This window comes from Syngnathoides biaculeatus, chromosome 17 (genome assembly GCF_019802595.1).
Source record: "Syngnathoides biaculeatus isolate LvHL_M chromosome 17, ASM1980259v1, whole genome shotgun sequence".
NCBI classification, from domain to species: Eukaryota; Metazoa; Chordata; class Actinopteri; order Syngnathiformes; family Syngnathidae; genus Syngnathoides; species Syngnathoides biaculeatus.
In genome coordinates this window covers 19,791,191-19,815,506 of record NC_084656.1, presented here as the reverse complement: position 1 = coordinate 19,815,506, position 24,316 = coordinate 19,791,191, and the positions used below count along the sequence as shown (strand labels likewise).

At 44.5% G+C, this 24,316-nt stretch overlaps 1 protein-coding gene across 4 annotated transcripts in view; it reads left to right on the top strand.

Annotated features, from left to right (window-relative positions):
- The window catches only part of erbin (erbb2 interacting protein), a 39,638-nt gene extending 15,346 nt beyond the window's left edge, over positions 1 to 24,292 (top strand). For 2 of the 4 annotated variants that reach the window (XM_061802249.1, XM_061802248.1), the window contains exons 3-26: positions 1,734 to 1,928; positions 2,003 to 2,120; positions 2,380 to 2,458; positions 2,536 to 2,625; positions 4,442 to 4,498; positions 7,651 to 7,714; positions 7,826 to 7,900; positions 8,079 to 8,223; positions 9,481 to 9,553; positions 10,882 to 11,011; positions 11,091 to 11,206; positions 12,581 to 12,650; positions 12,755 to 12,854; positions 14,057 to 14,178; positions 14,268 to 14,444; positions 15,494 to 15,682; positions 15,869 to 15,986; positions 16,709 to 16,892; positions 16,974 to 18,348; positions 20,999 to 21,055; positions 21,211 to 21,363; positions 21,468 to 21,560; positions 21,637 to 21,711; positions 22,933 to 24,292. In XM_061802249.1, the coding sequence (XP_061658233.1) occupies positions 1,743 to 1,928; positions 2,003 to 2,120; positions 2,380 to 2,458; positions 2,536 to 2,625; positions 4,442 to 4,498; positions 7,651 to 7,714; positions 7,826 to 7,900; positions 8,079 to 8,223; positions 9,481 to 9,553; positions 10,882 to 11,011; positions 11,091 to 11,206; positions 12,581 to 12,650; positions 12,755 to 12,854; positions 14,057 to 14,178; positions 14,268 to 14,444; positions 15,494 to 15,682; positions 15,869 to 15,986; positions 16,709 to 16,892; positions 16,974 to 18,348; positions 20,999 to 21,055; positions 21,211 to 21,363; positions 21,468 to 21,560; positions 21,637 to 21,711; positions 22,933 to 23,040 (3,954 nt within the window). In that variant the 5' untranslated portion in view covers positions 1,734 to 1,742 and the 3' untranslated portion in view covers positions 23,041 to 24,292. Of the gene's footprint in view, positions 1 to 1,733; positions 1,929 to 2,002; positions 2,121 to 2,379; positions 2,459 to 2,535; positions 2,626 to 4,441; positions 4,499 to 7,650; positions 7,715 to 7,825; positions 7,901 to 8,078; positions 8,224 to 9,480; positions 9,554 to 10,881; positions 11,012 to 11,090; positions 11,207 to 12,580; positions 12,651 to 12,754; positions 12,855 to 14,056; positions 14,179 to 14,267; positions 14,445 to 15,493; positions 15,683 to 15,868; positions 15,987 to 16,708; positions 16,893 to 16,973; positions 18,349 to 18,789; positions 18,904 to 20,998; positions 21,056 to 21,210; positions 21,364 to 21,467; positions 21,561 to 21,636; positions 21,712 to 22,932 lie in introns of all 4 variants that reach the window. The other 2 variants (XM_061802251.1, XM_061802250.1) reach the window with 2 other exon arrangements.
- Positions 24,293 to 24,316: the final 24 nt, after the last annotated feature.

Sequence of the window (24,316 nt, the reverse complement as noted above, 5' to 3'; positions counted from 1 at the left end):
GGATCAATATTGAGGCTTTAGTGCAGCGCCATCTAATGGATGCATAACGTAACCCCAGCCTCTACTGTAGCGTCTATTCCAGGGGTCATCAACGTGGTGCCCACGGGCGAAGGGTAGCCCGCGAGGACCATGTAAGGCGCCTGCGAGGTATGTTCTAAAAATACCATCGGCCACAAATTGTTACTATTATTTGTGCTTTAAATTCTGAATTCTGACGTGCTTATGTGAATTAAAATTTTGAAATACCTGTAACGTTATTTACTACAATAAATGAAAATATAAATATTTTATGTACGTGTAATGAACTGAGTCTGAAATTTGCCGCAAACAGGTCGGTGCTCACGAAGTAGCCCTCAGCCTCAAAAAGGTTGGTGAGCCCTGGTCTATTCTATGCGCCTTATAATCTGGTGCGCCTTATACATGGAAAAAGTTTTAAAATATGCCATTCATTGGAGGTGCGCCTTATAGTGCGGAAAATATGGTAACTGCTAACGTGGTAAACAGTCATTTGGGCCAATGTTTCCAGGCTTGCCATTGGGTTTTCACAATCTCTGAGTCTGTTTATGAATGGTGGCCCCGATGTGGTTAAAGCTAACGTGGTTTAATATTAAATTAGTCTTTGGACTTAAAATGAATGACATTGTCAGTCATGATTGCATCGGCAAGCAGACATTACAAGACGAAGAAGCGACATAGTTTTTTGTGGTGACCCTTCGCACTTATACTGTGATCTGTCACTGCGTGTGTGTGTGTTTGTGTGCGCCATTTTAAAAGCAGTGAGTCGACACCCACATTGACCTTTCGCCGCCCAAACCACCTGCGGTCAAAAGACAAAAGAATACTATCGACATTTTAGACTGACGCAGCAACAGTTTCGTAGGATTATCATTCAAAACACGGCGCCATGCTTGTGTGCGTGCCAGCATACTCCACATGCTTTCGGCAACAAAACCTCTCTTGTTGGACCGCATTCCGCGTGAAACCTGTGTTCATTTTGGAACAGATTTCGTCACGTAGCATTTGATGAAAATGGCCACATTGAGCCAAGTTTCAATTTTGGTGATATGACCTCATATAAATTTTGAAATGTAGTACAAAAATATTCAATAAAATACAAACAAAATTATAAAAATTACAAAAATATTAGTGACATTAAAAATAATAGTAAAATTTGAGGCACAGGGGGGAAAATATATGTGTGTGTGTGTGTGTGTGTGTGTGTGTGTGTGTGTGTGTGTGTGTGAATTATTCTTTAAAAGAAAAAATATATGTAATTGTAAAAACATAAATTGATGTAAAAAAAAAAAAGAGAGAAATAAAAACTGACAAAAATGGCCATTTCGGACATGCAAAGATGTTTGTATTTCACATAATATTAAATATGATGGGAAAGATTTATCATTACATGAAATATGACGGAAAACACAGTCAAAATATATAAAAAAATGTTGACACAATACAAAATATTACACAGAAATTAACATTGATTAAAATAAGTACAATATATTAGCGAACACTGCAAAAATAGACCCAAATACTTGTAAAACATAGTCAGGAAAATAATGCATAAATATTTGTTAAAAAATTGAAAAAAAATGACGTTTCAAACAGATGAAAAATGCCAAATTATTAGCCCAAAAAAAATCTGACAAATCCAATGGCTAAAAAAGTGTGATAAACAATGACGTGCCTAACACCTCGTGCTCATCTCTTCTTCATCTTCCGGCCCGCAGTGCCTGAGGATGTCGAAGCGCAGTTTCTTCGTTCGCCTGGTGCCGTGCCGCTGCTTGCGTGGCGAGGAGGAGGCGGTGACGTCTCTGGACTACTCCCACTGCAGCCTGGAGACTGTGCCCAAGGAGATCTTCAGCTTTGAGAAGACGCTGCAGGAGCTCTTTCTTGATGCCAACCAGATTGAAGAGCTGCCCAAAGTGAGCCAGAGATACTTCTACATGAACTTTACTCATAAAATCCAGTCACTAAATTTTTGTCTTTTCTCCACCAGCAACTGTTCAACTGCCAGCTGCTCCAGCGACTGAGCATGCCCGACAATGACGTCACTGTGTTGCCAGCGGGCGTCGCCAACCTCGTCAACCTCAGAGAGCTTGACGTCAGCAAAAACAGTAAGTCCGGAACTCGCCTTTGCTTGTAGCTCCTTGTTTGAGTCCGGAACCCACAGAGAAGGATTTTGAATTCTTTTCCCTTGTCACATTATCTTGGTAAAGCCAGCCGTGTATGTAACCTAGAGTTGGTTAGTGGTTATGTTCTATATATACCATCTCCCCGCTGTTCCAGTCAATCAAGGCGTTCCTCAAGGTACTGTATAATGAACTGTGGTCAAATTAGCTGGCTAAAGGTGTTGGTCTTTGTTGGTGTGCGCAGGTATTCAGGAGTTTCCCGAGAATATCAAGAACTGCAAGTTGCTCACTATTGTGGAGGCCAGCGTCAATCCCATCGCAAAGTACGTGAGGAAATAGCTGAGCACGACACTGGCGGTCTGGTTGTGTGACTTACCTCTTCATATTTGTATGTGTTCAGGCTGCCCGATGGTTTCACGCAGCTCATGAGCCTGAGCCAGCTCTACCTGAACGACGCCTTCCTGGAGTTCCTTCCAGCCAGTTTTGGCAGGTCTGTTTGGGGAAAAACACAAACTCCAAAAAGCTTGATTTTATGACGGGCTTTGATATCTTGCTACCACAACGGATCCTCTTTGTGAGGAACTCAAAACTAAATTTTCTAGGAAACTCTGCTCCAAAAGACAAGAATCGGCAGTTGAGAATAAAATGAACAGCAATAAAATGACATTTACAGAGCAATAAAAATATAGTCAATGTACACTACAGAAGTGAACGTGAACTGCAGAAAGCACATCCAGGAATGTTGTACATTGCAAAACTATGCTGGTGTCAATAAAGTTTTTAAATGCAGCTGGAAATGAAATACACGTCAGGAAAAAAAATACTAACTAAACACGTGGTGAATGAACGGCAACAGGAAGATTCAGCAGCTTTGTATGTGGCAAAAAAATGCATCATTGATCCCTAAATCGTCTGTGTGTGTGTGTGTGTGTGTGTGTGTGTGTGTGTGTGTATATATATATATATGCAACAATGTGACTAAAATACAGCAGAATATTTAGTGATGTGTTTGTACTAAATTTAATTCCTGTATCAAAAAAAGTGATTTGACACTGTACATCAATAATTACATCATATACTATGTTAATACAGAAGGGAACTTGCAGCATTGTTTGGAACAAAAACAAAATATCAATACACTATAGGCACTACATATCAGTGCTATGTATTCATTCCCATCTGAAATTCTTATATTTTTGCATAATTTCCTCACTTTAATATCATCAAGCAAATATAAATATCAGACAAATATAACCAAAGTGAACTTAAAATGTTGTTTTGAGATGATTTCATTTGTTAAGGAAAAAAAAGATCTAGTTCTTGGCTGAGTGTGGAAAAAGTAATTACCCTCATTTGTTAAATCATGACTTAATTGTGGCTAATCACAACTTGTGGTTAATTTTAAGTGATCACACCCAAGCATGGTTACCTCCAGTATCACTTGCAACAGAACCTGTCTGACAAAATTAAGTTGACAAAATGACACGATCCAAAGCAATTCAAGAATAGTCAAGAAATAAACTAACTGGCATCTTATCAGTGCTACAAAAATCATTTTAAAGCTTTAGGATTCCAGCGAACCATAGGAAGAGCCATTAACCTCAAATGCACAAATAGTGGACCAGTGCTGAACCTTCCCAGGAATGTTTTGGCCAAAAAATCTTACCGCAAGGGAACAGCAATAACTCATCCAGGAGGCCACAAAAAAAAAAAAAAAAAACTCAGCAAATCTCAGAAATTACGCCACTCCTCCCTTCCCTCAGTTAAGCTCAGTGTTTATGACGCAACAACAAGGAAGAGACTGTGCAAAAATCCTGCAGGAGAATGTTCAAAATCAGCTCATGACCTCAAGCTGAAGTGCACTTGGGTTCTGCAGGAGAATAACAATCCAAAACATACGAGCAAATCAACTTCTAAATGTCTTTAAAAAAACAAAATGAAGGTTTTGGAGTGGCTTAGTCAAAGTCTGTACTCTGTGTAGTAACGAGAGGACTGTCAACAGTGACAGAAGTATACGCCGATCAATATATCCAGAAATGAATACAAATAATAGTCAACAGTGTTGTTGCAAACGTATTAATAAATGTACGGTGTTGCAGTGAAGTCAATTTCTTCTTGAGCTTCTCAATGATCCATTTTGCGGCTGAACTGGTTCTCCAGTTCTGCCAGTTTGTGGTTCGCGCGTGTGACGCGTGAACGTGTTATGATGACGCACCGCAAGCCAAAACATACAGCCAGTTCCAGCGGGTATTTATTTTTATGATGACAATGATGACATTTGCATTGTTCTGTTGTTGTCTGTGCAGGCTGACTAAGCTGCAGATTCTGGAGCTGAGAGAGAATCAGCTGAAGATGTTGCCAAAGTAAGTACGAGGAGGACCGCCTCACCCGCCTCTTCCTCGTCTTTCCCGCACTATTCAATCCCATCGTGTTACATAAGGATCAACCCCCCACTTGTCTTCCCTGCCGGCTTGCTGTGACAGGTTTTTTTTTATCTTTTTCCCGTAACAGTAAGGTGAGGGTTCTTCCGTCATCAAAGAACATTTAAAAATGGTCCGGGTGCAAGTTCAGGGAAATTTAAACAACGTGAAATCTATTCTTCTTAGGTCGTCCCTTGCTGTATCGCAATTCTCTTTGTTCACCGCAGATTTTTATTTATTATTTATTATACCCATGTCCAATGTCCCCTCTAATTTTGTACGTGTAAGAGCAAACACGCTAAGGCCGTAAGCGCCCCCTTTGACCACAGTGAGCAACATCAGACGTATGCACTGTGGTCAATCAGTGTCACCTATTGAAGTTACATGGCTCATTGAAAGGTTCAGATTACATTCCCATCAGAACATTTTTAAGAATAATTTTGTTTTTTGCAAACTTACACTGAAAATGTCAACAAACAAAAAAAAAAACCCTGTATAATCCAAATACATACCAAGACAGCTATTAACTATAAATTTGAAAGGTCGCTTCCAACTTTGTTTCATTCTTTTTTTCAACCCACAATGATATGCTGTCTGCTTTTCCTGGTATAAAATTGAATTGTTGCTTGCAGAATATCTTTAGCAATGCATATTGAAAGCTGAATGATGCTCCCGAACAGTTTTAGGGTTAATGGTATGTTGCTTTCTATAGTCAAAATACAGAATTAGCTTTTTGTGCTTTCATCCTCAATCAGAATGTGCCACGGTGGAATTTTAACATTATACACCATCTCATCCTGCACTTTCTACTTTGGCTTCAGACCGGACCTTTTTCTACTCAAAAAAGAGAAAATCTCCTCCAGTTTCACCACTTTTTCTTTAATTATTCCCATACCCTGGTGTTTGTAATTATGAGTGTACCCCTTTAAAATGGAGGGGGGCGGTGTCAGGTAAACTAGGAAGTAGCGCTGGATCTGTTTTCCTCTGCGCTGAGAGTGTGCGACAAGTGCGCAAATGCGCAGTTGCGCAGCGTAGATGGAACATTGCCCGCGTCACAGATTTTCCAACACAGAGCAGGATTTCGCAGTGATTATTTTCCCGCACCTTCTGTTACTGCAGACTCCCCTGGTAATGAGTGCAAGCCAGGAGAAAAAGTGCGTAAAACATAGCATGTCCAAGGTTTTAATACTAAAATGCATATGTGTATAGCATGTGTAGCTTGTAAGATGCTGTTCGCTAACGCTAATCCGGCTACTCAGCCTTAGCTTTTGGCTTTGATGTCATAGCGTCATATTGTCCAAGTGTCAGTTGAAAATGGTCTTGGCCTGCTTAGTTTCCGAGCCAGAGACCTGCGAGGGTGGTCTTGTGTCAGTTGGCCACATAGTTCATAATGTCACAATTTGGAAGGTCTCATAAACACATTCTCGGGAAATTCTTGGGCGCTTGGCCCTTTCGTTTCACACTTGACGGGTGGGAAACTTGCGGCTCTCCTTGCTTTTCCATTTCACATCCACCCCTGCCCGTTTATGTGACAGACACCAGAGCCGTTAGAACGCCGGCTGACCTTACAAAAGAGAGGTACCGGCAATCGCGAGGGTTTCCCCTGGCGACGGGCAGGCATCTCGGTAGATGTCAATAAATGTTTCCACGGACAAAGAAGGCCTTTTCAGGGGGCTCGCTCACAACGCAGCGGGGGCCGATGCTTTTTAGGAGTCACGAGCCACACCGGTCATTCCGGAAAATTCTGCACGGCTCAGTGTAAGCACAAAACAGCAGGTGGTTGTCAAATACGCCTCTGTCCAATGGCAACCACGTCGGTCATATTCCAAGCAATAAAGAAAGTGGTTTACCACAGTATTTAATAAAAAATGCCACATTTTGCGACACGTAGCTATTAGCTATCATTTATCTATATTTGAAGTTGATTTGAGAAGGCAGTTCGGTCTCATGCAAATGAAACTGAGTGTGGGTTTGGCTATTATAACCACCGGGGGTGCCCATAAGGATGGTAAAAGTGTGAATTGTGTTCGGGATGGGCAATGTGGACTGAAAATAAAATTATACACACAAAAAAAAATCGAATTTTCAATGTTAACTTATCTCTGAAAATGTAAATATCTGACATTATTCAAAACAAGTTTTCCTCTCACTCTCTTTTCTCTTTTTGGGGTTTGTTTTAATTCCTCTTGAAACCAAAAAACTGTGAAACATTTTTTCCATGCGGGAAACAATAAAATTGATTCCGCTTATGTTGTACGTTCCATAGCAGGAATCAAGGTCGCTTTAAAAAAAAAAAAAAAAATTGCAGGAGGGGTCAAAAAGGGTCGCTAAATTTCTAACACTGACTGTTAGCTCACAGACACATTTTGTATCAAAAAAGTATTAAGAGATTTACTTGGCTGTTTGTATTCACACTCGGTGGTGAGGATTGGATTCCCTGCAGGCGTGCCACAGGAAATGATTGAATTTCAATTAATTGGTCTGAAAAAGATTTGTTTACTAAAACGATGTATCTGTCCATCTTTGACAGGAGTTACATAATTATTAACCTGTGTATCAACTTGCTGTGACATTTTTGGTTAGGTGTGGAGTGATTATTTTAAGTCAAATGCCTTGGCTCAAAGGTTGGGAAACACTGCTGTAGTGACTGATTTGCATAGCCATTGAAAATCCAGTGACATGATATACGCCTTTAAATATGTTTGCGGAGTGGATTTGTATGTCTGGACAAAATGGCTTCCAATGGCCATGTCGCGTGTGAGACTTTTTACAGCGACCAGTCCAAATTGTCATGAAAATGGACTTAGAAGGTTATTAGCGACAAGCTTCCTTTTACGTGTCTCACATTCTCACGTTACGAGGAAGCTTTGAGATCTAAACAAGAGCCGTCAGCTGGCTTCTGTTTTGCTTCGCCGAAAAACAAACGCACGGACTTCTTTTGAAGGACCTGGCCCACGTCGCTTCTAATCCCCGCTGACAGCTCCGTCTGACTCCCCCCCCCCCCCCCACCGTCTTGACATATTTTATGACCCTCACGGTGTGTGTGTGTGTGTGTTGTGTGTGTGTGTGTGTTGTGTGTGTGTGTGTGTCCGCAGGAGCATGCAAAAGCTCACGCAGCTGGAAAGGTTGGATCTGGGCAGTAACGAGTTCACCGAAGTGGTGAGTGTCCCCGCCGGGCTCGAGAGGACCGTTAACAAAGCTCCACTTGGCACGCAGACGGTTCCTACCGCGCACGCATTTTAACCTCATTTCTCACCGTGTCGTCTGCAGCCCGAGGTACTGGAGCAGCTGACGGGAATCAAGGAGCTCTGGATGGATGGGAACCGCCTGACGTTCTTGCCAGGGGTACTAACGTGCACGCATTACGCACAGTCGTCGAGTCACTCTCCGAAACTGACGCTGCTTAACTGCGACATCTCCTTGATCGTTATCAATTTGTTCTGTAGCCAGGAATGCGCGCGACGCACGAGTGTTTGTCTGGAGCTGGTTCCTTACGCCAATTTTGTCTGTACTTGTCTTTTAGATGCTGGGCACACTCAAGCAGCTGCTCTACCTGGACGTGTCCAAGAACAACCTGGAGATGGTGGACGAGCAGATCTGCGGCTGCGAAAGTCTGCAGGACTTGCTGCTCTCCAATAACGCCCTCACGCAGCTGCCGGGCTCCATTGGTAACACTTCACTCACATCCCTAATTTTCCCCACGCCATTCTTGTTTCCGTTTTTATGACATCTGCATTTGATAGCAATAATATTGGAAGATTTTACAGTAAAGGGTAAAAACAAAATACCATAATTCCCGGCCTACGGAGGGTACCTGGTTATAAGCCTCACCCAGTACATTTGTAAAGGAAATACCATTTGGTACATAAATACGCCGCAGCCGTGTATAAGCCGCAAGTGCCCACATTTAAATAGACATTGACACATGAGATGATTACAAAGAAAGACGGTACACAGATAGGCTAACGCTAGCGCCGCCGCACTAACAGGGCCAGTTTAAAAAAAAAAAAACATACTGGTAAAAATCACTGAAACACGGCAATAACACGTTAGCCCAGCAATAACAGGGCCGATAAAAGTCACTTCCTTGGCACATATATTCCACTGGTCTCACCTTTTCCGCTCGAGCGCCCCCTTGCGACCGTTAGAAAGATAAGCACAAATTAGCCGCATCACCGCATAAACTGCAGGGTTGAAAGCATGTGAAAAAAGTCGAGGCTTATAGGCGGGAAATTACTGTACCTTAAAGCTGCAAGTAGCCATGAACAAGCCCTCATTCTCCTTTTTTTTTTTTTTTGAACAGGCAAAATGTTCTTCCTTTGGAAAGCAAAAAGTACGATAATACTCCTGTTGCCGTCCTTCAAATATATCAGCTTTGTGTTCAACTAAACAAACCAAGATTATACATGTACATTTTTTACTAAATTGAGACAAGATCGATATTTTAGTACTCGTATTTTTGGGTAGTTTTTAGTGGTTAACTGTGAGCGTTTTCAAATTTCAAATAGGTGCCTTGGTTCCACAAAGATTGGAAGACACTTATCTTATACCGAAATGCATATATTTTCACCAGGGTGTGGGGACATTGTGTCCCCCCCCCCATCACTTTCCAGAAGGCTAGTAATAAACAGAAATTGCAAAAGCTCAATACTAAAAATGAACAAATAAAGAAATAAATGAAACAAGGCGCTAAATGAGTCAGTTTAAAATAAATCATTTGTGTGTAGATTAATATGGTGCCACGTGAACATGAACGCAGCACAGTCAGACAAATGGGGATTTATTCGCAGAGACGACGAGAGTATTGATGACAAGCCTTCCGTAATTCAATACAGCGCCGTGATGGAAGCCTCCCGTCGCTAAGCACCCAAGGCTGCCGTTGTGTAACTTTGCCGTCTCCCTTTCACCCTCTCTTTGGTTCTCAGGCTCGCTGAAGAAACTGACAGCTCTGAAGGTGGACGAGAACCAAATAATGGAGCTTCCGGACTCCATCGGAGGGTGAGGATCATCCTCCTCCTTTCCTAATCCGTCGCTTTCTTCCAAACAAGCAATTATCTCCCGCATTAAAAGTGCATCTGGCGCAGATTACAAAACCCCGGTGGTTGACTTTAATCCCGTGTGAGGATTGAAAGCCGCATTGTGTCGGTTGTTCGTGCGGACACACGCTGTTGTCGGATTTGTAATACCCGAGCAGCCTTTTAAAGATGAGTCCATATGTTAGCAGGCAGATGAGCAGATGAGCAGCCGTGCTGCGGCGACAACGCTCGTGAAATGCGTGTTGTGACTCTGAAACGACCATCAAAGACTGTAAATTGGTGGGGAGGGTTTGTCCACCGTCACGCATACGTGTGAAAATATGGAAAAAACATGCAGTCCGAAAGGGTCTAATGACAAAGGAACCTTGACCTCACCCCAGCTATGACTACATTAGTCGTACAAGATTGTCTGTAAAAATATGACTATCACTCCTCCAGGATTCACCTGATTGTGCCTATAAAACAGATACAAATAAACTGTGACATTAAACTAAGTATGCACAGCTTCCACACACCCAGAACGAAATGGCTCAGTTGGATAATTACGTGATACCAGCGTCTAGTTTCTAGCAAGAGGAGTCTCAGGTGTTAAAGTTTACACTGCTGGTCTGGCTTTCCGTTTCACACAGAGGCCGCCCACCCCCCACTTCTGATACTAACCCCGAAATCAGAAAATTGATCGTTCTGTGTCTGTTTCTGTCACGCGGAACAGCAATCTGGGGAAAAAGCAGACCGGGTGCCATAAAGGGTAAAAGACTCCAAATACACAGGAACCTGTTTCACACAGTTTCCGCCATAGTGGAGCATCCCGGTCTAAGAATGGGCACCTCCATAAAGTCAAAAAAATTAAATGACGCCAGCATCTGGGGTAGCCATGAGCAGGAATCCGATTCTGACTATATGATAACCTCAAAATATAGCAGTTTTCACTCCATCACATTTTTGCCCCCACTAGCTCTTAAAAAAAAAAAAAAAAAAAAAAAATGACCACTCCGACCACGACAGGATAGGTTTAGCAGTTTTGAAACCAATCGTGACTTTTAAAAACCGCAGTAGAGCTTGAAAGTGTTTACCCGCCCGTGCATGGTCATTTGTGACAGAAAATAGTCGCGCTTTGATAATTGCTTTCTATACGACGGGGGGGAGGGAATGTATTTGTAACCTCACACACCCGTCCCGCCTCGGTTACGCCTCTGATACTACCCCCGAAGACTAGAAACGTCCTTTCCTGCCCGCTCATGTGGGTGAATTTCACATGCTGACGTGCGTTGTTTGTCTCCCGCCTGTCAGGCTCACCGCTCTCGATGAACTGGACTGCAGCTTCAACGAGATCGAAGCCTTGCCGCCGTCCATCGGTCAGTGTGCGGCCATGCGCACCTTCGCCGCCGACCACAATTTCCTCACCCAGCTTCCCCCCGAGGTGACCGCCCTGACGTCCTCCCTCCCCTCGTGCCAGAGCGCGCCCAAGTAAACATCTGCGACGCTGTTTTTCATGACAGATGGGCAACTGGAAGAACGCCACTGTGCTGTTCCTGCACTCCAACAAACTGGAGTCGCTGCCGGAGGAGATGGGGGACATGCACAAGCTGAAGGTCATCAATCTGAGCAACAACAAGTGAGCGCACAGGAATCTGCATGTTCTCACGCAAGCAGGCTCGTAAGCGGATACACTTAATGACCGTGTCGCCGATATCTTCATTAGCCCGTAATCACCTGAAAACTGAGAAGCTTTTGGGCTTCCGATGTCTCGTCATTACAAAACCTGTAGATTGTTTTGTTTGTATTCACGATCCATTTTTTTTCCCCACATAGGAAATCATGTATAAAAATAATCAGTTGTAGTTTCAAATTGTGGCCAATCATAAAACATTGTGAAGGTACTATATAAATTCTATTCTATTCTTTGTTAAATTTTGTCAAAAATAGGGAGTGGGCACTACAAATGTCTCAAGTCCTCCACAACAAATAAAGTCATGAAACAAACTACTAAAGTTCCATAATTTCCGGCCTACGGAGTGCACTTGATTATAAGCCTCACCCAGTACTTTTGTAAAAATACCATTTGGTACATACATACGCCGCAGTTATGTAAAAGCAGCTAGTGCCCACATTGAAACACGAGATATTTACAAAGATGGTACACAGAGAGCTGCGCTAATGCTAATGCTAGCGCCGCGCTAGCATGGTCGTTTAAAAAAAAAAACATACCGGTAAAAATCACTGAGACATAGCAGTAACACGCTCGTGCAGCGCTAACAGGGCCGGACCGGTAAAAGTCACTTCCTCGGCGCATATATTCCACCGGTCTCTCTCTTACCTTTTTTGGTTTCAAGCGCCCCCTTGCGGCCTTTTAAAAAAAAAAAAAAAAAATGCACAAATTAGCCGCATCACCGCATAAACCGCAGGGTGGAAAGCGTGTGAAAAGTCACGGATATTACGGTGAATGACCTATTCTACTAATGCACTGCTCTTCTTACAAATAGTGTGTCATTTCCACCATTTAAATTCTGCTTTTAGGTCAAGTGGCGGCATTTTGAATGTAATGATGATTTTGGCGCGTCAACTTGGGGAACCCCTCGGAGTTTTGGCCCGTAGTAGCTCATTGATGGATATTTTTAACTAAACCGTGTCAGGCAATCAAAGAAGGGGTTCCGTGAAAAGCAGATGAAACATAGGGATAAGGAGATATGTTAAGAAATAATGAACTTTGCAGAAGAGGAAAACGTTATTAGAATAATTTTTTGGGTGGGAGCAATCTGAGATTTGTTTTATGGAAAGGTTATGATCACACAGCCTTGCGGGTGACATTTACAGAGTTTTATTTGACTTTAGCGCAGTTTTTCCACAAATGTTTTGCGTCCTGGCAGCACCATTGCACTTTTATCAGTTTTTCATGAACCCTTCCACTCAAATGACGCTTGGATGGTTTTTTTTTTCAAGATTTTTCAGTTATTTGACTGCTTGACTTAGTGTTTTTGATCCTCTGCAGGTTGAAGAACATCCCCTACAGTTTCACTAAGCTGAGCCATATGACGGCCATGTGGTTGTCTGAAAATCAGGTACAGACGCTACATTGTCGTTGTTAACAACGTTTTTCAACCAAGTCTTTCTTTTTTTAAACTAATTCATAGAGTGGTCTTCTTTCCTGGTCACTGTCTTGCAGTCCAAACCCCTGATCCCACTGCAGAAAGAGGAGGACCCTGAGACCCACAAGACCGTACTAACTAACTACATGTTCCCGCAGCAGACGAGAACCGAGGACTGTAAGTGTTAAGCCTGTAAAGCCTTTAATTTGAGCCGCAAGCATGTTTAATAGGTGGTGCTTGAGATATGCTATGCTAACCGACCTCTCAGGATTTTGTGAGTACTCGAGCCAATAAAGTAATCATCCAAGTGATGATGTCGGCAGAACAAAACACACATATAAGTTTGGATTGAGCTGTCATGAAACTCATCTTTTGGACTCATTTTTTTAATTATGACAAGTCCCTGTTGTGTTTTTAACGCCTCGTGTTTAAACGGATACTTGTGCATTTGCTACAGAAGATCCAAATGTAGGCGTTTCATGGTAGACTCTTCAAGTAAAGACCTTAATTGTGCTTGAAAATGTAAATTACTCTTAAAATTTGCCGTTCTGTTATTTTAGATAATAAATTTGATATTAATGTAAGACAATTTCCCCTACTACATATTGAGTGTACAAAAAATCTTGAATGTGTTTAAAATGGCCTTATAAAGGTTTTAATTTACCCTGCTTAAATTTGCAGATACTCTAAAGTAAAAGCAAGCACAGTATTTGCTGCAAAGCAGTCCAACTACCGTAATTCCCGGCCTACAAGAGCGCACCTGGTTCTAAGCCCCACCCAGTACATTTGTAAAGGAAATACCATTTGGTACATACATAGGCCGCAGCCATGTAAAAGCCGCAAATCCTCACATTGAAACCGACATTGAAATACAAGGTATTTACAAAGAAAGACGGTACATAGAGAGTTTAGCGGTAGCGCCGCCGCGCTAACGCTAAGGCTACAGCCGCCGGGCTAACACTAGCATCGCCGTGTTAACAGCGGCGGTTAAAAAAAACAAAACGTGCTGGTAAAAATCACTGAGACACTGCAGTAACACGCTAGCGCACCGGTAAAAGTCACTTCCTCGGCACATATATTCCACCGATCTCACTCTTGGCTTTTCCGCCCGAGTGCCCCCTTGTGGCTGTTAGAAAAAAAATTCACAAATTAGCTGCATCACCGCATTAGCCTCAGGGTTGAAAGCGTGTGGAAAAAAGTCGGGTCTTATAGGCCGGAAATTGTCAGGTTCACATTTGTTACAGAAATTAACAAAATACAAACACGGACATATTTAATGACACTTAAAATGTAACGTAATGTAAGATGGAAAAAACCCACAAAAATTACAAGATACATATTTTTGATAGAGTCCTCACCCTTTGCCATTTGTCTTCCAGACGTCCCCAACTCGGACTCGGAAAGTTTCAATCCAGTGCTGTGGGAGGAACAACGTAAGCACCGAGCTCAGGTGGCCTTTGAGTGCGACGAGGACAAGGATGAGAGGGAAACACCCCCGAGGGTATGGCGCATCCTTCCCCGAGACACCCCGCCGTCGTCGTCGTCGTACCGGCTCGTGAACGTTTAGAATGAGCGTCTCCCCTCTCTCAGGAGGGCAACCTGAAGCGCTATCCCACGCCGTATCCCGACGAGCTGAAGAACATGGTGAAGACGGCTCAGTCGGTGGCGCACCGGCTCAAGGAAGACGAGTCGAACGAGGACTCGGGCAGGGACCCCAAGCCCTCTGCCGAGAGGAATCACATTGGTGTGCAGGACGTGGGAGTGAAGGTGCGTTAGAGGACATTCTCTGCATTGACTTCGTTATTGTAATTCAGTTGTTTCTGGGGACTTTTTGACTTTCCCTCCCGACATTTGAAAACGTACGCACCTTTACTCGAGTAAAGGAGTCAAAGGAGTACTTCTACTCTTACCATATTTTAAAACCAGTGTCTGTACTTCTACTAATGTGCAGTGTTTGAATACATTGAGCAACTCTTTTTTTGAGTGCCCAAATCTTTGCCAGGATTTTGTCAGTTCACCCCAAGGATCAGCTTGTGTTACCATGACAATGAGGAGCCAAACTGGATGATGGTTACTTATGCCCTTAGCCACTGATTATTTAGATCGGCAGGATGAGGACTTATTGATTAGCCACATCTGCCTCACAGTTCTGTGATTTAGGTTCAAATCTCAACTCTCTTTGAAAAACAGCAACAAAAATAGCTACATTAAAATCTCAGATGGGCGGCACGGTGGATCAGCTTGGAAAGCGTTGGCCTCACAGTTCTGAGGACCCGGGTTCGATCCCGGCCCCGCCTGTGTGGAGTTTGCATGTTCTCCCCGTGCCTGCGTGGGTTTTCTCCGGGCACTCCGGTTTCCTCCCACATCCCAAAAACACGCTACATGAATTGAACACTCTAAATTGCTCCTATGTGTGATTGTGAGTGCGATTGGCTGGAAAGTAGTTCAGGGTGTACCCCGCTTCCTGCCCGTTGACAGCTGGGATAGGCTCCAGCTCTCCTGTGGCCCTTGTGAGGATAAGCGGCAAAGAAAATTGATAGATGGATGGATGAAATCTCAGTATTATCCATATGGGTGCATGCTTGTTTGTATGTCCGTGCCCTACTTTTGGTGTACCCAGTCTATTCCCCAAAGTCAGGTAGGAAGGTAAACTCCAGCTCATTTGAGGCAGTTCATTAAGAAGCCTCCGACCTACACGTGGCACATTTAGCGGACACATCAGATCAGTTGTGATGTCCCAATTTGGCAAAATTTTCAACTGATTGCTCACATAAAATTTACTCGCTTGTTTACTGACATTTGTGTGCGCCGTGCAGGTGATAGAAGCCCCTCACCCTAATGGCCTCGTATCAGACTTGGGAAGCAAAACTTGCAACACAACCTTCACCATCCCAAACATCCCAGAACAAGTATCGAGGGAGACGGAGTCCGAGTCCTTCAGCTCTCAGCAAGTGCAACTCAAATCCTCAGAGAGTTCCACCGTAAACCACGAGGACACCCTGGAGGTAAATACGCAAGGGACACAAAGTCACACGCACAGGAATGTCCACAAACATCTTCCACCGAGTGTCACATACAGAAAAATCTGTTTATGAGACATAACTTTCAATGCGGGCTGCAAAAGGTCCCCAGGCCAGACTTTGGACATCCCGCCTTAGAGTTTCAGTCTTGAAAATGTCTCATCCGTCCAGGACTCGGAGGAGCTTTCCGACGAAGAGGAGGAGATGAAGATTGCCGAGATGCGGCCGCCGCTCATCGAGATTTCCATCAACCAGCCCAAAGTGGTGACACTGAGTAAGGACAAAAAAGGTACATTTTGGGTGATGGCTTTGAAATTTGTGTTGGGGGGCTGAAACAATCCCCCACCCCCCCACCCTCCCCCCGCCATAGGGTAAGACTTTTTTTGGGGAGGGAGGACCCCCCACATAATTGATCCTGGTGGAAGGCAATCACAGAGTTAATTGCGCTGAACATTGCCAAAGAATTTCATGTTGCAAAAGCAGTGATCTATTTACTTGTTCTAGACTTTGGACCCGAGGTACGGCATGTGCTCACAAGCTGCAAATATTTTGCCAAGGTCACCTTAACTCACCTGAGAAAAGTGTGTGAGAGAGCTAAAAGACTGTGTGAATGGAGGGTTGTCAGATTTGCGTCACAATCATATCAGAAAATTACAATAATTGGTCCAAAGGAAAGGTAGGAAGAGTCATTGGTTTTGTATCGTGATGATCAAAGTGTCAGCGTATGCAGGCTCCCCCTAGTGATAAGTGAAAGAATCACTCCGAGAGTTATGTTGTCGTGCTGGGATGGGCAATTGGTGGCCCGCACAGATCTATCTATATATAAATAAAGAGAACTATTATACTATTTTTAAATGGGGGTGGGAGTTTTAAAACATGGTCCAGGAAACAGACACACCGAAGTCTGAAGTAGCAAAGCCTTAGGGTTCCGAGCAGACCATTTTATAAAAAGCTCTGATCGAGGGAAAGAAAAGGCAGAATGAGCGAGAGCTTCTGTTTTTTAACGTACAGACGACAGCAAGGACGCAGACTCGTTGCTGGACGACACGGTAGCCAACAGCAACCAGAACAACAGCAACTGCTCGTCCCCGTCACGCATGTCAGACTCCGTGTCGCTGACCACCGACAGCAGTCAAGACAACTCCCTGTGCACCCCTGAGAGGGAGGCCAAGATGCCCTTCCTGCCCAAGACCAGGTCTGTGCCATACTGAATGTTATTTATAAATTATCACAATGTCCTTCTTCTGATTCTTTGTGTCCTCTGTCTTTGTTCCAGACACGAGGATGAGAACATGAACCCCTCCAAAGACTCTGGCGGGCTGCTGCACAACGGCAACGGCTCGGAAACGTCACTGCAGGCGCTCTTGAAGGCCCAGCACAGTGCCACGGTGGGTGACTACGACCTGTCCGCGGAAACCCGACGAGCTTTCATTGAGAAGGGACTGAACAATAGCCTGGGAGACGGTTACACCAAGTGGGACCAGATCAACATGAACCTGTCACACCCGCCGACGGACAATATGCTGGACCATCAGATTGCTTCAGTGGGACGGCAGGAAGTGGACGCCAAACGGGGTTTTGACAACCGCCATTTCCAGAACGGAAACCAGCAGCTCAGCGACGCGTCCTCAGCCAGCGGCGAGATGTCTCGCAGCACTGAGGAGCTGTCCCCGGAGAGGAGGTGCCACACCCCTCAGGTGAGCAAGTCTCAGAGTGTCAGCAACATTGAAGCGGGCAGCATGAAGTTGTACTCGTTTGACGGCGACGCCATGGCAGAGAGCAGGATGGTGGGCAGCAGCAGCCCCACTTCAGCGTCCACAGCTCAGGGCCAGAGTATCGTGAGGAGCAAGTCCGCGTCCTTGCTCAACGACCAAAATCTCCAAGTCTGTCCGAGCTCGGACCCGCTACCTTCCGCCAGACCTCCCACCAGCACAAGCAGGTACCCATCGTCCTCCAGTGGGGCCACAGGGACCTCGCCCCCTCAGTACAACGTCCAGTACTCAAGCAAAGACGGCATGTGGGCCCAGAGAACACCCATGCCTCCAGAATACCAAGGCTACCTCCCTCCTGCCACGCACTCACTCGCTAACACCAACTACTCCAATCGCAATCAGGCACCCCCATACCCGCTGCAGCCCCAGCAAAGAGGGCTCCCCATGGGATCCAAACCTCCAGCAGACATGTGGGCAACAGACAGGGTCCACTCTACCAGCAGCCAGTCCAGTGGAGGCGCTCTGCAGCGGCAGAGCAGCACCACCTCTACCGCCTCAGTCAGCGAGCCTCGGCGCATGCAACTGCCCGAGGGCGACTACCTGACCTACCGGGACATTCACACCCTCGCCAGGGGTCCGCTAGCCATGAGCCAGTCGGCGCAGCGGCCCATCTCCACCCGCACGTACAGCATCGACACAGCCGCGCCGACCAGGCTGCCCGCCGTCCGGCCGCAGCCCCACGAACTCCCAGAGAGGACCATGTCGGTCAGCGACTTCCACTACCCACACGGCAGCCCCAGCAAGAGGCCTAATGTCAGGGTCAGATCAGAGCATTCGCTCCTGGACGGGCCAGGGATGGTGTCGGGCGCGCCGGGAAGGGTGCCGGCCGACTGGAGGGACCAGGTGATGCGGCACATCGAGGCCAAGAAGATGGAGAAGGTAAGAAAACCCCAAAAATACGTCCAAAATACTTTAGCCCGGTGATTAACAATGTAGAGAATTAAAGTTTATGCATCATAATTTATTCATTGCGGTATCTTCTGGGATAAATGGGTGGATACTCATGCAGATGATTCATTTTAGCAAAAGATGGAAAACTAGGATAGGGGAATTTGTGAATAGACGTGGGTTCATTCTACTCTGTATCGCCATCCATAAGCTCCACCTGTTACTTTTAAAGGCTTAATTGAAAGTGAGGTGTTAATTTATCGCTGATTATCGGAGACACTGCATCTATTTCAGCAAATATCCCCTTTCTTCAACCGTGCATGAAGCCTTTGTTTTTTTTTTTGTTTTTTTTCTTTTTGTCGCATGTTTTGTGCATGTCTCATGGGTGCGTTGCATGTCTGCCGCCGACGTGGTGCCGGCACCGTCGTTCAGAACGCGCTGTCCCGCTCCTTTAATTCCCATAACGCGCCGCTCGGCTGCCTGCCGCACGGCCACTGGTACTACGGCAGCTGTAGGGACGTGTTCAGCCCCTACGCCTTCTTCAGCGTGAGTACCGCCCAGCGACGCAATGCCCCGAGTCTCACCATGTCTCCTCTCCTGCTTTTTGACCACGCAAGCATCTAACACTTGTACGGCGCAAGTGGGAGGATGTTTGATTTTGATACCAGCGCACGCCTTTGGAACACTCCTCCGCCATTCAACTTTTCAGGTTGTGTTTTCACATCACGCGATTCTAGCCAAGACCTCGGTCGCGAATTTTAGGACATGGTTAGCTAAAACCAAGGAAAGACTCAACTTGAATTTAAGTTGAACTAAGATGATTTATGACCTTCGAACTTTAGCATTGTTTTTTTTTTTATAGGAGCTATTTTTTTGCATGTTTTTCCTCTCTCTTAATGTACTAGTATGCTACGATGCTGAGTACAACCTCACGAAGCAAGTATGAGGGAGGCAGGTCAAAGGATGATTGCATTCGGAATCAAGGATTACATTTTTGATCAAATTGTGGAAAGTCGAATGGCGACAGGCAAGATTCGCAGCACAAAGAAAAGGGACAACTATTACATCTGTCTTTTTCAGTCACTAAAAACCTGCAGACAAGGAAATTAGAATAACTTTACCGTTCGGCTCACTGAAAGCTGCTCATATGTTAAGCTTCATGACAGTTATGTATTTTGTTGAGAAGACAAAGTAATAGTGTGGAGCTTGGTTTGGGATAATGAAACAACTTGCTGACTATCTGGCTGCGTGTGAGCGAGAATGAGAGAAGCTGCTAACTTATAGGCAGAAGAAGATTTTTATTGACATGATTCATAGCTTAACCGACCGAAATAATTGAAAAAATAACTTGAGATGGTTAAAATTTAGTGTGGACTCATCTTGACTGATTTTTGCCAGAGTACGTTAGGAATTGCTTGATATTTGAAGGTTAAGAGTTGTCTTGCTCCCATCTGTGGTGTTTCCACTAGTCCATGGCAAAACAACCATATGGCCCAAGAAGTCCCGAGTCGTGTTCAAATTAATAATCACTGTACATTGTGGCTGATGTCATCACCGTCTCACCATCTTGTGACGTCCTCATGCGTGTCTTCTAACTTCCTGTGCTGCACGCTTGGTTGTCCACTTGTTCCTTTTGTGTCTTGGCCTGAGCAGTGACTTTGAGTGGATGTGGAAGGTAAGTGGCTGCTAGAATCAGTAGAGGGAAGAGTGTATAGTAGGATTATATTATAGCTGCATTTCCACCTAAACAAACAGGCACTTTTAGTTCTTGGTCCCTGCTAGCTCCTGAAGCTTCATGGTTCCCATGGGATAGGTCTCGGGCTGCAGAACTTAACCTAAAGGCTTTTGGACTCCAAAGATTCCCAAACACCAAAGGATTCTGAACTCCAATGGTTTATGGAGGATCCTTGACCTGAAGGTTTCTGTGACCTCAAAGGTTCCTGGACATCACAGGGGCTATTTAGGTTCCTTGACTCCAAAGGCTCTTGGACCTTCACGGTTCTTTAACCAGAAAGTTTCATTGGGATTTCTGAAGATTCCCAGAGCCCAGAGGTTCCTTGAGGTTTCATTATTAGGAAAGCAAAGGTTTGTTTGGGTTAGCGGTTCCTGGATCCCAAAGATTGTATGACCTCAAATTTCATAGGACCTCTAAGGTTCCTGAATCCCCAAAGGTGCCTTCACCGCAGAGGTTCATTTGGGGTTCTATCCCCCGAAGATTTTTATGACTCCAAAGGTTTATTGGGGTTCCTGCACCTCAAAGGTTCCAGGACCCCAAAGAATCCCCACTCCCAAATGTTTGTTGGGGATCCTGGACCCCATCAATTGCCAGACCCAAAAGATTTTTGGACACCAAAGCTTACTGAACACGTCAAAAGTACTACCTTCCTAGCAGGATCATCTATTCCCCCAAAAACTAAATCTAGAAAAAAAACGTCCCACGGACCAAAAGTTCGCTTGAAGTTGCTGTGGTGGAAATGCACTTAGCTGTATTACGTATAACAATGTAGTGTGCTGCTCAGTATGTAGATAGAACCCAGGTGCTCCTTCCAAATATCTTCTTCCGAATCAACTCCACCATGTCTGCTGTCATTGTGTTCATTCATTCGTTGCCTGGATAACCAACTCCGTTTATCTCTTGCAGGACGATGTGTTTGGGCCACCGGGCCAGCAGAGCTACACCATGGACTCCCGCAGAAAAGTATGTGGACATCTTCTGCACCACCTTTTTGCTACGTTTTCTTTTGTCTCGATCTTCGATGTAGACCTCATCACGTCTACGTCATTCCTTTGTTTCTCGCACGCTGTGTCCATGGCGACGACAACTTTTGACTTTAGCGTGTTTCGGTGTGCCAGGTCCCTCTGATGAACGGTCAGGTGGTCTCGTCGGCTCGTCCTCAGGTGAATCAGACGTCCATGGCCCGCCACCCTTCCAGAGAGCAGCTCATCGATTACTTGATGCTCAAAGTCTCCCAGCAGGCCTCGGGGCCCATGCGGCCGCCACATGAGGTCAGTTTGGACACTGGAACCGGCTAACCTGTTTCATCAACATCAAGATTTATTATTATTTTGAATAGTCAGCCAACATGAAAGATGTTTACATTGCCTTTCAGATCCATGTGAAGGTAGAGAAAAATCCAGAACTTGGTTTCAGTATATCCGGAGGGGTTGGAGGTCGCGGAAACCCGTTTCGTCCAGATGACAATGTAAAGTTTTTCTCTATTTATGATTAAATTAAAATAGAAATGGTGTCGTCGTCGATGACTGATGGGATGTTTTCAGGGGATCTTTGTGACAAGGGTCCAACCTGAGGGTCCAGCATTCAAGATTCTTCAGCCCGGTGATAAAATTATCCAAGTATGTCACCAAACCCCACCAACGTGACACATTTTAGTTAGACAGACAGATGATTTTTCATTTTTTAGTGCTCCAGAAATAAAATTTAGTTGAATATCCCTTAATCCGCACCTTGCAGAAAGTCATGTGACCAAACCCAAAGAACAGTTAACTGATTTGCGGTAATGACCGTAACTACTGGTTGATGACGAGGTAGAATTTCTGAATGAGTTGGTTTGGAATGGGAATGGGAATGGGAAGCATGGGGAACTTGAATTTTTGGAGGGTGAAATTCTGGAACTAGGAATTTTTGGAACGTAGACAGTCTTCACCCAAATGTCCTACATTTTGTTATTGTGTTGGGATGGTTTCAGTCGAAATGTGCAGGGATTAGAAAGTCCTAAATTGTTGTAGTAATAAAAAAAAAAAACAATTGCAGTATTTTCTGCACTATAAGGAGGCACCTAAGAGCCTTTAATTTTCCCAAAAGCCAACAGTGCGCCTTTTATATGGATCAATCTTGAGCCGCAACAGGTCTCGCAACTACGGTAAGGAGCTGCCAACTCCATTTTCCCCTGTAAAAGAAGTAGCGTGCGGTGCATGCTGGGATATATGACTGACCCCGAAATGGCTCCTCTACTACCACAATACTACGTCACTGGCTTTACCTCGGTGAAAAGAATAAAACAGCTGTTGATTCATTTTGGGAGTGAACGGAGTTTTGTAATTAATAACATTTGACTGACCTAGCTGACTGTTTTGTTGACATTCCCTTTTGCGCGGCGCCATCTAATGTACGTATAACGTAACCACAGGCTCTACTTTAGCGTCCATTCTATGCACCTTATATATAAAAAAAAAAAGTTTTGAAATAGGTCTTTCATTTGAGCTGCGCCTTATAATGTGGTGCGGCTTATAGTGCGGAAAATACGGTAGTTCAGTGTAGAATAACATCTTTCCAGCATTTACACAATTACCGTAATTTCCGGCCTACGAGCTGCGACTGTTTTCACACGCTTTCAACCCTGCGGTTTATGAGGTGATGTGGCGCCAGCGTTAGCGCACCTGGTTATAAGCCTCGGTACATCTGAGTTTAACGCTAGGGCCGTGCTAACGGTAGCATGCTAACGCTAGCGTTAAACTCTTTCTGTGTACCGAGGCTTATAACCAGGTGCGCTCTGTAGGCCGAGAATTACGGTGACTTAATTATAGTTTTATTGAGAGAGTTCTTTGTGTTGCCAGGCGAACGGCTACAGCTTTGTGAACATCGACCACGGGATCGCCGTCTCCCTCCTCAAGACCTTCCCCAGTACTGTGGAATTGACAATCGTGAGAGACGCGCAAGCGTAAAACAGGGACGGGGGGGGGAGAAACGGGAAATTTATTTTTGTATACAAACGCGGGGAAGGGGGGAACGCCACTTTGAATGTAAGCGTTTTGACGCGGTGGTCACATGGACCGTCACTGTGCTTTCTAAAAAAAAATGTTTTTTTCCTACGAAAAAAAAAAGCAGCCGAAGACCTGCCCTCCCCTTTTTGTCCGTGACCACCAAGAAGCAGGATACCCCTCATTTTTTATTATTTTTTTTTAATCTTGAAACAGCAATGAGGCAATAGGATAGTGTCACGTGCTTGGAGAGTGAACACGAATGTGGGTGAAGGTCAGACCCTCACCTGAACTCTTTTATTTCCGTGACGTGCCGTCGTTCCGCACCACCAAATGCAAGGATGGCGGGGGGGTCGGGAGTCCCCTTGAGTAAGAGCGGGTCCACATTTCATCTTTTTCTTTGCCTTTTTTTTTCGTTTTTCTTCACACGTTCCTTTTGGGAGAGCACCACTCTTTTGCCTTTTTGTGAGCATTTTTGTTGATTTTACTCGTGGGGGGAGGGAGAGAAGCAAGTGCCATTCGACCTTGAACTGTTTCAACGAGCAATATTCACACTGTAGCAATAAAGCCTTGTTTCCCCCCTCATTTAATTTTTTTTTTAAAAATACCCTTTTAGTAACACCACCGATGATTTTATACACGGGCGAGCATTTTGTAATGAAATAGCACATCAAATCTATATCTGTATAGAATAGCGTGAAGAGTGTTTTGTGCAAATGTAAGTTTTTATCAATTACATGTTTATTGTTGTTAACATGAGTTTTAAAGTTGACCATGCGCCGAAAAATGATGAAATGATCAGCATGTTCCATAACTTGTTTGAAAATGTGACGTTAATGCTCATGTGAAACTGTCGTCCTTTTGTAGACAATCTTTGGGAAATTATTGGTTGTCGTCCACGTGGATCTGTTTGGAATGCTCACGTCTTATTTATTTTTTAACAGGCCAAACCCTGTGTAATAATTTTTAGACGTTACTAATCAAAAAAATGTAAATATACACGCGCACAGCATTATTATTTTTTTTTTCTCCAATTGTACAACCAGCAATAAGTTCCAATGCAGAAAGAAGAGGGCACCTGTGTTCACACGTAGCTAGCCGTTATCACAGTCTCGACCACAAACGTGCATCCGTGCGACATTCCAGATTTTGTACATAACTAACCATTTCTGGCGTTGAACCTGTGGAAAATAAACAGATACTATTTCACACAGCATGTTTTGTTGTCGGGTTATTTCCG